The sequence below is a fragment of the Bos indicus x Bos taurus genome, chromosome 20 (assembly GCF_003369695.1).
Source record: "Bos indicus x Bos taurus breed Angus x Brahman F1 hybrid chromosome 20, Bos_hybrid_MaternalHap_v2.0, whole genome shotgun sequence".
In the NCBI taxonomy this organism is placed as follows: domain Eukaryota; kingdom Metazoa; phylum Chordata; class Mammalia; order Artiodactyla; family Bovidae; genus Bos; species Bos indicus x Bos taurus.
In genome coordinates this window covers 41159618-41174207 of record NC_040095.1, presented here as the reverse complement: position 1 = coordinate 41174207, position 14590 = coordinate 41159618, and the positions used below count along the sequence as shown (strand labels likewise).

The 14590-nt window shown below is 46.6% G+C and overlaps 1 protein-coding gene across 1 annotated transcript in view; it reads right to left on the bottom strand.

Moving 5' to 3' along the window:
- Positions 1-14590, bottom strand: part of MTMR12 (myotubularin related protein 12) — a 68746-nt gene that overhangs the window by 20649 nt on the left and 33507 nt on the right. The window contains exons 5-8 of the mRNA XM_027520012.1: positions 13764-13894; positions 11914-12007; positions 8151-8280; positions 787-862 (exon numbers count right to left, since the gene is read on the bottom strand). Coding sequence (XP_027375813.1) covers positions 787-862; positions 8151-8280; positions 11914-12007; positions 13764-13894 — 431 coding nt within the window. The remainder of the gene's footprint in view (positions 1-786; positions 863-8150; positions 8281-11913; positions 12008-13763; positions 13895-14590) is intronic.

Genomic DNA, 14590 nt, shown 5'->3' with positions numbered 1-14590 from the left:
TTCTCCTGAGAAGTCCAAGCAACTGGCAAGATCAGGCCTATGCTCCCTCATGGCACAAACAGGCTGGCACAGACGAGCAGGCAGCCCTTCATGCAGGCAGAGGGTCTCCTTGCCTGCCCAGCCTGCACGCACTGCTGGGGCTGGGACCGCTGCTGAGATACCTCACCTCCCATTACAAGAGTGACCTCTGAGGGGCACCAGCAATGTGCACGGCCCAGCATTTATCTGTGATTCTCATTCTGTACTCAATTCCCTGCAGGCTTGGCAACTCCCAACTACCAATTAGAAACTGAAATAACTGCCAGAGTCTTGCTTTCTTTGATCAGCGACACGTGAAATATGGCTCCCATCCCAGTCTGTTCTGTGAAAACTAAGTAAGTCTCCACGCTGTCTCTGGGCGGGAACTCAGCTATGCCCATTCAGGATTAATGGAGAGGCCGAAAAGGATTTGAAACCCTACAACCCTTGGAGGGGACGGTTCAGCCTCGGAACAATCTAGGTGTTAAATTAGGCTGGCTTTCAATACCAGCTGGGCCTAGAATCCTCCTAAAGCTCTTTAAAGATGTCTCTGCTAAGAGCTCCAGGGCCTCTGGGAAAACTTCAGAACTCTGTCCCCCGGGAGCCTCCTGTCGAAGGGCTCCTCTGGGGAGTCCCGAAGGTATTTTTAGATTGCTCTCGGGCTGAAAACAAACTGTTTAATACCAAAGCCAAGGGCTTTAAGTAGGATAATCTGCCAGAATGGACCCATGAGTAACCCATGCTTTCAGGGTTTCCAGGTGCACTTACTGGTATGCCACGACCCTGGAAGAACTCTATGTCCTCTTCGAGAAGAGGGGCGGGGACGACAAAGTATGCTGGCAACCTAGAGGAAAGAGATGTCATTGGTTTTAGTACCAGAGTTAATTCATTAAATATGAACGGTCGCCGTCGATGAACACAGGAAGTTGAGCAGACTGTCTTGACATGGACCGTATCTCCCGGTTAAGAACAAGAGCAGATAAATTGTCTCTGTCCAAATCAGTCAGGAATCTGAGTTCAAATCCCAGCTCTGCCTCTGATTCTGTGTAACCCTAGGTAAGTTACCCCACCTCTCTGGGTCTGTTTCCTCATGTATAAAATGAAGGGAATTGGACATCTGATATCTAACAGTATATGAATTCTTTAAAAAAATTTTTTAACTGGAGGAAAATAGTTTTACAACATTCCCTCCCTGTTGAGCTTCCCTCCCTGCCCCCATCCCACCCCTCTAGGTCATCACAGAGCGCCAGGCGGGGCTCCCTGTGTTACACAGCAACCGCTCACTGCTGCTGCCGCTGCTAAGTCGCTTCAGTCGTGTCCGACTCTGTGCGACCCCATAGACGGCAGCCCACCGGGCTCCCCCGTCCCTGGGATTCTCCAGGCAAGAACACTGGAGTGGGTTGCCATTTCCTTCTCCAATGTATGAAAGTGAAAAGTGAAAGTGAACTCGCTCAGTCATGTCCGACTCTTAGCGACCCCATGGACTGCAGCCCACCAGGCTCCTCCGTCCATGGGATTTTCCTGGCAAGAGTACTGGAGTGGGGTGCCACTGCCTTCTCCGAACCTCTCACTAGCTACCTATTTTACACGTGGTAATGTACATACATTGAGGCTTCTTTCTCCATCTGTCCCACTCTCTCCTTCCCCTACTATGTCCATAAGTCCATTCTCTAGACATCTGTGTCTCTATTCCTGCCCTACAAACAGGTTCATCAATACCAATTTTCTGGATTCCTGAGTATAGGAATTCTGAAACTAGGAGGGATCTTTCTCATCATACAGAGACAATATACCTGTGTTGATCTGAGTCAGACTAACATGAAAACCAATAATTATGATGACTACTGCCCAGACATTTTATCAAGTGCTCGGACAACGTTTAACTGCTTACCATGTGTCAGACTGTTCTAATTACTTAACGTGAATTATTCATTTAATCCTCCCACCAACACTATGAGGTATGTGTACCATTATTCATTCCCCAAGAAACACAGCTCTACTCAGGCCCTTCCCGGGTTATACAACTAGTAAGAATTAGTGGAGCTGGAACCGGGCCCCAAGCAGTATGACTTCAGTTTCTAAAGAATAAAATAAATTTAGGTTCTAAAAATAACAAATCTGTTAAGTAGTAGGATGTAGGAGAGTTAGGTTTTTAGAGCTGCAGAGGTCAGAGACATACTGGGACACTATCTCTTCCTTTAATTAGGAGATGTAGGTTTCTATTAAAAAGACCTCCTGAGTTCTACCATTGTGGAGCTATAAATAGCTTTCACTCAAAAAGCTTGAAGGAAGGATGAGAAGGCAGAAGGTGCCTATGGTGTAAAAACTACAATGGCAAACAATCGGATGGTGTTTGTGTGCACACCCCTGCTGCTGCTAAGTCACTTCACGTGTCCGACTCTGTGTGACCCCATAAACGGCAGCCCACCAGGCTCCCCCGTCCCTGGGATTCTCCAGGCAAGAACACTGGAGTGGGTTGCCATTTCCCTCTCCATTGCATGAAAGTGAAAAGTGAAAGTGAAGTCGCTCAGTCATGTCTGACTCTTAGTGACCCCATGGACTGCAGCCTACCAGGCTCCTCCATCCATGGGATTTTCTAGGCAAGAGTACTGGAATGGGGTGCCATTGCCTTCTCCGAGCACACCCCTAGTTTGAAGTAAGTTTCTTAAGTACCAGGTCATGGGAAAGATGGATTTTCCGAGTTGAAGAGATCAGAATTTGAATGGGATCAAGTCGTTAGATCTAATCAATCGAAACAACAGTTCAAACATCATCATGGTGATGTAATCATCAAATCCACACTGTAGGGCAACGATCAGACGAATGGCCTGGTTTCTTCAGGTAAACAAGCAAGAAAAAGGTAACCATGTGAGAGTCTATAGATTATTTGAAAGTTGTGATAATGATGTTATGTTTATAAAAAGTCTTTAATTCTTAGAGATGTAAAACTGAAGTATTTATGAATGAAATATGATGAGCTCTAGGATTTATTTCAAAATAGTCAGGGCGGGGTGTGGGGGGTAGAGTACATAGAGGCATAGAGACTAGCCATGAGTTAATAACTGTTGAAGTTGGGTGATGAGTAAAAGAAATTCATCAAATTCTCTTTTATACTCTTTGAAATTTTCCATTAAAAAAAAAACAAACACACACAACTCTTAATGGTAATTAAAAAGAACAAAGCTTCCATAATATGTGAGGCAAAATCAGGTTGAGAACTACAGGTTGAGGCTAAGATATTAGCACATGAAACCATTAAAACTTAGAATTATTTGACTTTTTGAGATTCTGAAGCGTTCAGGGTATTTCCTTCAGGTCCGCTTGAGTGGGTGGGCTTCTTCAGGTGCTGTTACTGATGCAAAAACCTCTTCACAAATCAACAGCTTTCAAACTCAAGCTCCCCATTAAAGTCACATGGGAAGACCTAAAAACTCCCAGTGTCCAGGATGCACTCAGAACTACTAAATAGCAGAGAGGTAAAAGATCTCTAGGTGTGCACAGAGGATGAAAGCTGTTGTTCTAAAAGCTCCTGCACAGCAGGTGTGCACAGAGGATAAAAGCTGCTGTTCTAGAAGCTCCTGCACAGCAGGTGTGCCCACAGGATAAAAGCTGCTGTTCTAGAAGCTCCTGCACAGCAGGTGTGCCCACAGGATAAAAGCTGCTGTTCTAGAAGCTCCTGCATAGCAGGTGTGCCCACAGGATAAAAGCTGCTGTTCTAGAAGCTCCTGCACAGCAGGTGTGCCCACAGGATAAAAGCTGCTGTTCTAGAAGCTCCTGCACAGCAGGTGTGCACAGGGGATGAGGGTGCTTAGAAGGAAGCAGATTCTTCAGCCCTACCTGGACCTCTACAATCAGAAGCTGTGCTTTCACCAGCTCCCAGGAGATGGGGCCGCACAGCCAACCATGAGAAGCATGGCCCTAGATGGCAACTTACAAACAGACCGCTGTTCCCCAACCCTTTCAGGAGACTCACCCGTGGGCTTCATTTATGAGCAGGCTCTCAGCTCCTTCCCCAGAGGCCCATGAGGTGGGGCCACACTGCTTTAAAAATCTACATGCCCTCCTCTACTATGGTGAGGGTGAATATTTTACAATGCTGGTGAACCAGCATTAATTTTTTAATTTTTTTATTATTTTTTCTTATCAAGTCTTTCACTTGGGGGAAAACGTCAGAACGTTACATGCAGTCACTGGGGATTCCCATGTGGCGCTAGTGGTAAAGAACCTGCCTGCCAACACAGGACACATAAAAGATGTGGGTTTGATCCCTGGATCAGGAAGATTCCCTGGAGGAGGAAATGGCAACCCACTCCAGTATTCTTGCCTGGAGAACCTCCATGGACAGAGGAGCCTGGTGGGCTACAGTCCATGGGGTTTTAAGGAGTTGGACACGACTGAAGCGACTTAGCATGCAGTCACTGAGAAAAGGGGCTGCACAAATGGGCAGCTCTGCCCTGCTGGGGGGTCTGTGACATCCCCTCCTGTCCCAGTGAACTCGAGGGGGCTCTACGGAGGTTCTGCCATGAGACTGCCAGCGTTTACAAGCAACTCACCCTCCTCCTTGGAGAGTGCTCATTTTGTCATTAGGATGAGTTCTGAAGACAAAGTCAACAGCCTCTCCAAACACGAGCTGACTTCCTCAAGCAAAGTTGTACGATCCTCTCAGGCACCACCTCCAGCAGGGTGAGGGAACCCCCAGAGCAACACCCCCAGGCCAGCAGTCTTCCTTGACCGAGTCAACTTCTTGGCTCCTCTGTGTCACACACTCCCTACAGGGCTGGGGACCTTCTTCTGCCTTCTCAGGGAGGTGGGAAGAGGAAGGCTTTTCAGGAGAAGGCGAAGCAGACACTCCGTTCCTGATTCTTATCCAAGCTGATTGGGGTCCCTCCTCTAACCACTGGGGCTTTTGTTAATTTATTCATTCTGGCCCCTATCTACTGAGTGGGTCTTATGAGTCAGGCACTATACGTGGTACTGAGGATAGAAAGATGAATAAAGACAGTGTCCTTGATTCCCCAGAACTGCTGGGCTGCAGAAACAAACGTGAACCAAATGGTGATAGGTGCTTGCTGCTGCTGCTGCTGCTGCGTCGCTTCAGTTGTGTCCAACTCTGTGTGACCCCACGGACTGCAGCCCATCAGGCTCCTATAGATAAAAATAAATTCCAAACCAGAGGAGTTGCAGGGAGACAGGCATATGTGCAAGGGAAGACCTCACCTAGTCCTGCGAAGACTCCCTAAAAGAGATGCCTGAGCAGAGATCTGATTGACAACGTGGAGGTAACTCACTTGTGCAGCCCGAAGTGAAATGAGACAAGAGACCACACGGGCAAGGCCCACAGGAGGGGTCAGGGGAGCTGGAGGGGTGGTGCATGGAAAGCTGACAGCTAGGCAGGAATCCAGCCACGAAGGGCCTTGGAGGGCCTGTCAGAAGTTTCATCTTCTCTATCATGCACAGTGAGGAGCACTGACGCAGAGGAGAGGACAGTGAGAAGCCTTCTGGATCCACCTGCTCAACCTGCTCCACGGAGCATGGATGCTGGGGCCAGAGTGGCTGGGGGAGACCACGCAGGAGCTACCACATGTTCCAGGTGCGAACCAAAGCACAGATTCTCCTGTATCGTTCCAGTGGGGGCAGAAAAGGGGGGTGGTGCTGAGTGTGTGTGTTGGGGAGGGGAGCCTAGCTGGGGCAGTTTGGGGGAGTGTGTTTGCACTGAGTGCTCTGAACACCAAACCTTGCTGAGGCTCCATCTTCCCCACTGACCACTAATTAGAACCCCCCACTCCAACCCCGACACACTGCTCTGCTCACCTTCTCTACCTGGTGTGTTTCTGCTGTGCTGACACCTATGCAAACACCAGTGACTTGAATCAGTAGGCGGCAGGATTTTAAAAAACAACTCTGGGAGTGCGGCTGCCTCCTCTCACTGTCAACATCACATTATAAAACATCACCTCCGAGGAGCAGGAGTTTCTGACCTCCTTCTAACTAGCTTTCCCTTTACACGTTTTGTGACTGTAAAGACAGGAAGAGGGGCAAGAAGGCGTGAGGGGGGTGTGTATGATCCCACACTTGTCCTGCAGGTCCCGCCCCACTGTCACCCTCAGGTGTGCCGTGACGAGAGGGCTAACCATACAAATGTCTAAGACAAAGTCAAAACAAAACACCAATACAGTGTATTAACACATATACTTGGCATTTAGAAAGATGGTAACGATGACCCTATATGCGAGACCGCAAAAGAGACACAGGTGTAAAGAACAGACTTGGACTCTGTGGGAGAAGGCGAGAGTGGGATGATTGGAGAGAATAGCATTGAAACGTGTATATTATCATATGTGAAATAGATTGCCAGTCTAGGTTCGATGCATGAGACAGGGTGCTCAGGGCTGGTGCACTGGGATGACCCTGAGGGATGGGATGGGAAGGGAGGTGGGAGGGGGGTTCAGGATGGGGAACACATGTACACCCGTGGCTAATTCATGTCAACATATGGCAAAAACCACTACAATATTGTAAAGTAATTAGCCTCCAATTAAAATAAATAATTTAAAAAAAAACTGATCTGCTGACGAGGCCCCTCAGAATCACAAATATAAAATGCTCTAGAAAAATATGGATTTTTGGAAACTGTTAGCAGGGTGTTGAGGAGTGTGTTCCAAAATGATAAGATTCAAGTTTCCAAAAAAAGGGTGATGCAGAGTCATCCTTTAAAAATGTAGGTCAGACCACATCAAACCTCTCTGCTCAAGCTCCTCCGCTCTGCGCTCTAAACTCTGGAAACCGCCCCAGCCATCAGCACCCAGCTGGCCCTCTCCTCCCTGATCGCACCCCCTACTGCTCCAGCCACTCAGTCCCCTCACTGCTCCTCACAGCACCAGACTCAATCCCACCTCAGGGCCTCTGCCCACGCTGTCCCCTCTGCCTGACGCACCCTCCCACCGACACCTCCAGCACGCCCCAGCCCCTCGCCTGATCTACTTTTCTCTCCATAGCACTCGAAGTGAAAATGAAAGTATTAGTCACTCAGTTGGGTCTGACTCTGTGACCCCATGGACTGTAGCCCTCTGTCCAGGGGATTCTCCAGGCAAGAAAACTGGGGTGGTTTGCCATTCCCTTCTCCAGAAGATCTTCCCTACCCAGGGATCAAACCCAGGTCTCCTACACTGCAGGCAGATTCTTTATCATCTGAGCCACCAGGAAAGCACTTATTACCTTTTAATACACTGTCATTACTCTTAAGCGTTTCTTAAAAAAAGCACAGGATCGATGTGGAGAAAGTGGAACCCTCAATTGCTGTGGACAGGAGTGTAAAGTTGGTGCAGTGGCTGTGGAAAATAGTCTGGCAGTTCCTCTTAAGGTCAAATGCAGTTACTATATGACTCAGCAATTTCAGCCCTAGCAATACACCTAAGAGAACTGAAAATACGTCCATGTGAAACCTTATACTCATGTTCACAGCAGCATATTCACAATAGCCAAAAAGTGAAAACAATTCAATGTCCCTCAACTGATGAACAGATAAACAAAATACAGCATATCCACACCATGGAATATTATTCAGCAGTAATAAAAGAATGAGATTCTGATATCTGCTATGACATGGATGAGCCGTGATAACACTGTGGTCAGTGAAAGAAGCCAGGCACAAGGGCCACATATTGCACAGCTCCACTTATGTGAACTGCTGAGGACAGGCAAACCTATAGAAACAGGAAGTAGATGAGCGGCAGCCTAGGGCTGGGGCGGGGGGTGGAGAGTGACTACCAAGGGATATGGGGGTTTCTGGGGATGATGACAACGTTCTCCAATCGACCAGGGTGATGGCTGCAGGAGATGCAAGAAACGCAGGTTGGATCCCCAGGTCGCGAAGATCCGCTGGAGGAGGGCACGGCAACCCACTCCAGTATTCTTGCCTGGAGGATTCCATGGACAGAGCGGCCTGGTGGGCTACAGTCCACGGGGTCACATGGAGTCGGACATGACTGACTGAGCAGCTGAGCACACACGGCTGCACAACCCTATGAATGTGCTAAAAACCACGATACGAGTCACGGGGATGAACGGGTACGGCACCTGAATTAAATCTCAATGAATCCGTCAAAAAGAAAAGCATGGTGCCGAGAGCTTACCTTTCACAGACTTTATAGCCTTCATTGACACTCACTGCCTTGTACTTCATGTTGCCTTTGGTCCGCTCCAGCTCCCGACACCAGTCCTGAAGTGTGTCAAACATTACGGCGTGTTTCTTGGGGTCCGTAGCTAACAACACAAATGGAGAAAGACAGTAAAATCTTGTCGTGAAGCCCTGGTGTTTTAATGCTGTGAAAGTGGCTCCTTGGGCCCCAACTTCCTCCACAAAGCCCATTTTTATCCCCGCAGAATGAACTCACGGCTTCATCTTAGCCTTGTTCCTTTCTTTCTGTCATTCACCCAAAATTATGAGCGAGGCTCTGCCTTTTTGTACCAGGGGAAAGGAGCTGTTCTCGTTCCATTCCTTGCAAAAGTAATTTATAGCTCCATTTGCAGTCATCTGACCATGAGATAATTTATATAACATAAAAAGATCCCATGAAGCACTAAAAGACCGGCTTGGCACAAATGCTAAAATAATAAAATATTTTTAGCCCTACCCATGTGTGCATAAGATGGCAAACTCATTTGAACAGCATGTCAGATTCCTGAGTCTAAAGCCTCCTTGCCAAGAAGAGGAGTCCTCAGTGTGACACCTGGCTCCTGAAGGCCACAAAGGAGAGGGCCACGTTGAGGGTTGGGGCCCATAGGCCAAGGGCCACGTCTCGGTGATGGGGACTTCTGCCCCTCACCCTGCCACTCCCTGCAAGGAGGAAGGGCTCAGGAGTGCTGCTCACGCAGCCCAGCAGGTGTGCAGTGGTCCTCCCCACAGCACTGCCTGATGCGGGTGACATGCACCAAAACACCCTTGGGTGGTCACACAGATCAGTTCGTTCCAACCTGTGCACATCTTTAAAAAGCAAGCCTTCTGGGGAAAACAAAGTGTTAAATTAAATGCCCACCTGGTCCTTTTAATAAAACCACATCATAGTACAAAGAGTGATAATACAAACAATGATTTAAGAAAAAACAACAACAGTAATGAAACTTATATAGCACTTAGGATGCTAAGCACTATCTGAGCACCTTTCAAGTAATAACTCAATCCTCACAACCCTACAGGGTAGGCAATATTATTTCCTTCATTCAGACATGGCACAGAAAGGTCAATTAACTTATCCAAGGTCACATAGCTAGACAATGGGAGAACTGGAATTCAAACCTAGACAGCATAAATTTTCCATAAGGTTAATAGATGCAAATAAACTTCCCCACAGACATAAGTAATACCAATATTCCTATTCAAGCATACTAGGTCATTTTCTTAGCAACACAGGTAAGTTCTTCCTTGAAATGCCACGTCACAAACATTTAGGACCTTTCAGCCAAAGCACATTTGTGAATTATTAAACCTGAGAAAAATGAAAGATGTTCCGATTGCAAAGCACCCATTTCTACAAACCCCTACACAATAAAAAAACTAACTGGTCCACTTGCACCTCTCAGTTATAACCTTTACTTTATCCAAAAAAGGAGGCTGGAAGGAGAAGAAAAGGATGCTGGAATTTGAATAGAAGACAAGATGCTACACAGCCTGGACATTCTGGCACAAAAAAACCTCCATAAGGTAATGAAACTGCCAGGGTCAGTCAAGGTAAGAGTTTTGGCACACAGCTCGACACCTGCGGGGGAGCTGGGATACGTCCTGTGCCGGTCCAGACCAAGAGTCAGGATACAAGGGAGAGGCAGAGCTCCTAACAACAGTACAATTTTCACATGTAGACCCAATAAATGTTCACACAAGTACAGCAATCAACAAAGAGGCTGTATTTTGTACAACTCGTACTGCAACGTGCTGTTGTCAGCCAGCGCCCCGCTAATCAGCATGTACACGTACTGCTACTGTGAAAAGACCGTTCACAGACAGGAACTTACTACACGAAGGCGCAAGCTTTAGGCTCAGACTACTAACAGTGCTAAGTACACTTTCATGCCAATGTAATTCTCCGGGCAGAATCTGCCCTGAATAAGCAGTTACACTCTCAATTAACCCTCACTCAATGACTGTACCCTATGTGCTGTGCATTTAACAATCTACAGTCTTCAAAACATTCATGGGAATCATTAACACTACTGTTTTTCCAATGAGAAAACAGAGGCCTCAGGAGTTAAGTGCCATCCCCAGGGTCTACGCTACTCGGCAGCTGGACAAAGATTTGAATTCAGGAGGGACAGACCTGCAAATTCACACCTTTTCTGCAAGATCACCACAGTTCGCCAAATGCAGCCTGCTCTCCCAGGTATCTTCATCTCTGCACACGCCAGTCTCGCTGCCTCAAACACTCCTGAGTGCCTTTCGGATACTCCACAATCTCCACCAGCAGCTCAGGCCCGGCCTTCGCCCTCTGACAGCCCTCCCTCCCCAGAGTGGCCGGTCCCTTCCACCAGAGCACACAACGCTCTGACTGGTTGCTCTTATTTCTTTTTCTGGCTGCGCCATGTGGCGTTCAGGATCCTAGTTCCCCGACCAGGGATTAAAGCCGGGCCCCCTGCAGTGGAAGCACAGTGTCCTAACCACTGGACCACGGGGAATCCCCTGACTCAATGCTCTTAGAGGGCAGAGATTCAGTCTTGTTCGTATTTCCAGGGTGCCTGACCCAGAGCAAGCATTCGAGAAACATTTACCAAGTGAGCAGCTGGTGACAAAGCAACTCTGCATTCCACAGAGCCCGACATGTGCAGGCAGGACATGTCACGTCCCTGAAGAGAGGCTCATGGCACACAGGATCGGTCGACCCCAACTTCATGTTCAGAGTGACGGGCAGATAGGGACATAATGTACAACGTGACGAATAAATTAACACCGCTGTGCGTTTATGTATGGAAGCTCTTAAAGAGAGTAAATCCTAAGGGTTCTCACCACAAGGAAAAAAATTTTCTGTTTCTTTAATATCATGTCTATGTACGACGATGGACATTCTCTAAAATTACTGTGGGCATCATGTCATGACGTATGTAAACCAAGTTGTTATGCTGTGCACCTTAAACTTATACATGCTGTGTCAATTATATCTCAGTAAAACTGGAAGGAAAAAAAAATTAAAATACTAATTTGGAATTAAAAAAAAAAAAAGGAATGGGAAGAGCAAGTGAACAGATGGAGGGGAGAGATCCAAAGAAGGATGAAGACAAACATCTGTGGAAACAGTGTACAACACTGGGCATTATTAATAGCTAGTTCAGATGACCACAGTTTCTTACTAAAAAGATTGCTCTCTTTTTCAGGGAACCAAATGGAAAACATTTGGAATTTCAAGTTTTCGAACCAAACTGGTTTTCGGATGTGCTCTCTTCTGTACAAGTGTTCCATTCCCCATCCCCAAATATTTGCTATAAAGCATGTCCTGGCTGTTTAAAAACTTTCTAGAATGCAAAACTTTTTTTTTAGGGTCTTATGAAATGAAATCAAGCCTATTAAAGTGGAAAAAAGAACCCAGGGACAGAAAGGGTGATTTTAGACTTGTCTCAATTTTCTTTCTCTATAGTCTCACGTTTCCAATGACAATCTATTGATTTTAATCTTTCATAAGAACCCATCAAATAATCCTTCACAAAAAGCAAACAAACCTAAAAGATAAGTTAAAGCAACAAAGATCACGGGAAAGAAACAGAAACCTTTTTTAAAAAAAGAAATTTGAATCAATCACTCAAGTAAGAGGTGACTCACTGCTAGAGAAGATGGGGGGAAAAAACTCATGGATGGGTTTTCTCCCATGAGTTGCAGGTAGGAAGGGTCCTGCCTAACTGCGGATGAAAGCTTACCTGGGCTGTTTCGTGCTGCAGTCGCGTAGGAAAACAGAAACAGTCGTTTAAGCAGTTTAGGGGCCTGGGTATGATGAATTATGCCACTGACAATCTAGAAAGAACCAAGTAATGGATACAGTCATGCTTTTGGCGAGTAAACACTGACAGACAAGACCCAAGTTGTCTAGGTTTTCAGTAATGCCCATGGGCTCCGCTGAGCAACATGCTAACTCTCACTGAGGTCTGTATCTGTGATATTATCTCTTGGAATAATGCCACACAAACAGAATGCTAACTATTCTGTCAGGTTTTTTAAGAGCTTTGAATTTCTAGGGCAATTTTTAAGACATAATCTAATTTATCAAAGACAGAGTGCTAAAAAAAACTTAAGTGCCATATTCAGACACTCCAAAAATCTGACATGTCAAAAATGTAAAGAAAAAGAAAGTGAAGTCGCTCAGTCATGTCTGACTCTTTGCTACCCCATGGACTGTAGCTCGCCAGGTTCCTCTGTCTGTGGAATTCTCCACGCAAGAATACTGGAGTGTGTTGCCATTTCCTTCTCCAGGGGATACTACCGACCCAGGGATTGAACCCGGGTATCCTGCCCTGCAGGCAGACTCCTTACCATCTGAGCCACCAGGGAAGTCTTTCTAAAGATGTAAAGCTGATATCAGATAATAACCAAGACACTGAGCTATTCCAGTCTGTGTTATGGCCTGAAGGATCTTCTTCTAGAAGACAGCCTTCCTTTGGTGGCTCAGACGGTAAGGAGTCTGTCTGCAATGCAGGAGACCCAACTTCAATCCCTGGGTCAAGAAGATTCCCTTGGAAAAGGGAATGGCAACCCACTCCAGCATTCTTGCCTGTAAAATCCCATGGACAGAGGAGCCTGGCAGGCTACAGTCTATACAGTAGCAAAAAGTTGGACACGACTGAGTGACTTCACTTTCTTTCTTTCTAGAAGATAAGGAACTCAATCTACCATGCTTTTTGTTTGAAGTTCCAAACAAAAAGTATATTTGGACAGATGATAAAAATCATCATTCAAAGTGAAGTTTCTTGCTTCTCAGGGAATTTTCCATATCTATACCATTTCTTCCTGCTCAGAACAGATACTGGGGTCATGTTTATTATTCTAACCAAACTCCCGCACTACCTGAAAGAAGATTAAGGGGATATCTAAAAAGAATGTCTAATGACTAACTGTAGCCAAAGCCAACAGATAAACTGGCCTCTCGCTAAAGGTTTCCCCTGATGCATTTACCATGCCAGTGGCAAGTCTGAGACCTTCAATATCTTAAGAGAAACCTTGGAACTTACAATAATCACTGTAACCAGTTCACCCAGTTACACACCTCAATTTGCTGCAGCAACCAGATTAAGTAAGTGACCAAAAGCACAGGCTCATTTGGTGACTCATTTTGCCCATGACCATGTACCTCCACCTCCCTCCACATGCAACCACGACCTTCCAGACGTCAACTCCTTCATTCGGGAGTTGGGAGTCGCTGCTGCTGCTTTTGGAAAGGCTGGCGGGGCGGCGGTAGGGGACTGCTTCTAGCTGCTCCATCCATCTTCCCCTCCCTGACTGCCTTCTGACCCTGGTTTCCCACCTCCTACCCTCTGAAGCCTCTGGGAACAAACATGGTGTGAATCGAAGGACTAAACGTAGCATGTGCCATGACAACACAGTCCTGCTCTACCAAGTTATCTCTCAATTCTAATCAAAGCACATGAGGTTATAACCAATTTCAACTTTACAGAGTGAAAGGCTCCCCTCAATCTTCGCGCAGTGGAAGAAAGAACTGAGTAAGTGGGGAAAACCTGATGGGAAATAAAACCTAAAAACACATGCGACTAGTTACCCTTTTGACTTCCTCTTCTTTTGTGTACCTCAGACAGAAGTGGAATACCCGGAGGTCTTTACAGTGGATGACCAGCTTCTCAGGGTACTTCTTCAGCTGTCCAAAGAGAGTCTTTTTTTTCTCATCAAACACTACAAAACAATGAAATCAACAAGGGAAATAAACAAGGTAGACTGCTAACTTCCAAGGAGGCCTTTCAAAAGTGAGAGGAAGGGCGTCTTCTTCTCAGTAACCATTAGCACGGCCCCATCACACCCAGCTGGGGCCTGTCCCACCCAGCAGGCCCCCCGCCCCGTCCCACCCAGTAGGAGCCTGGGACTCTGCAACAGCCAGAGCTCCTCACTCCTCCTGAGGAAGTACAAGACCAAAACGGACCTGCCACTGTCAGCAGAATCAACTTCTGCAGAAAACCCAGCTCTGAAAGCTGAGATTATGAAAGATGGGAGATCATTAGGGACCTGACCTGGGACAGCCGACTCCCAGGTTTATGGCTAGGGCCCCTCCTGACCATGAGTTTGGACATCCTGGTGCTGGAAACTCCATAAATGGCTACTGAATAGTTGCTCACAAAGCCTTGACTACCAAAATAGAGAAGTGATGTCAAGAGAGGCTTTGTGTAATCAGCAGAATAGACAGCTGTGTGTGGTACAACAGACTTTTACAGATTAGCCTTTAAAGTAAGACCTGCATAGCTAACGATGACATATGACCAACATCTAGCCTGTAATGGCACCATGGAGTATTAGAAAGAACAGGTTCACGTTCAAGTCCAAGCTTCTCCAGCTAATAAGCTCCTCTTCAAATAAGCCACTTCACATCTCAGTTTT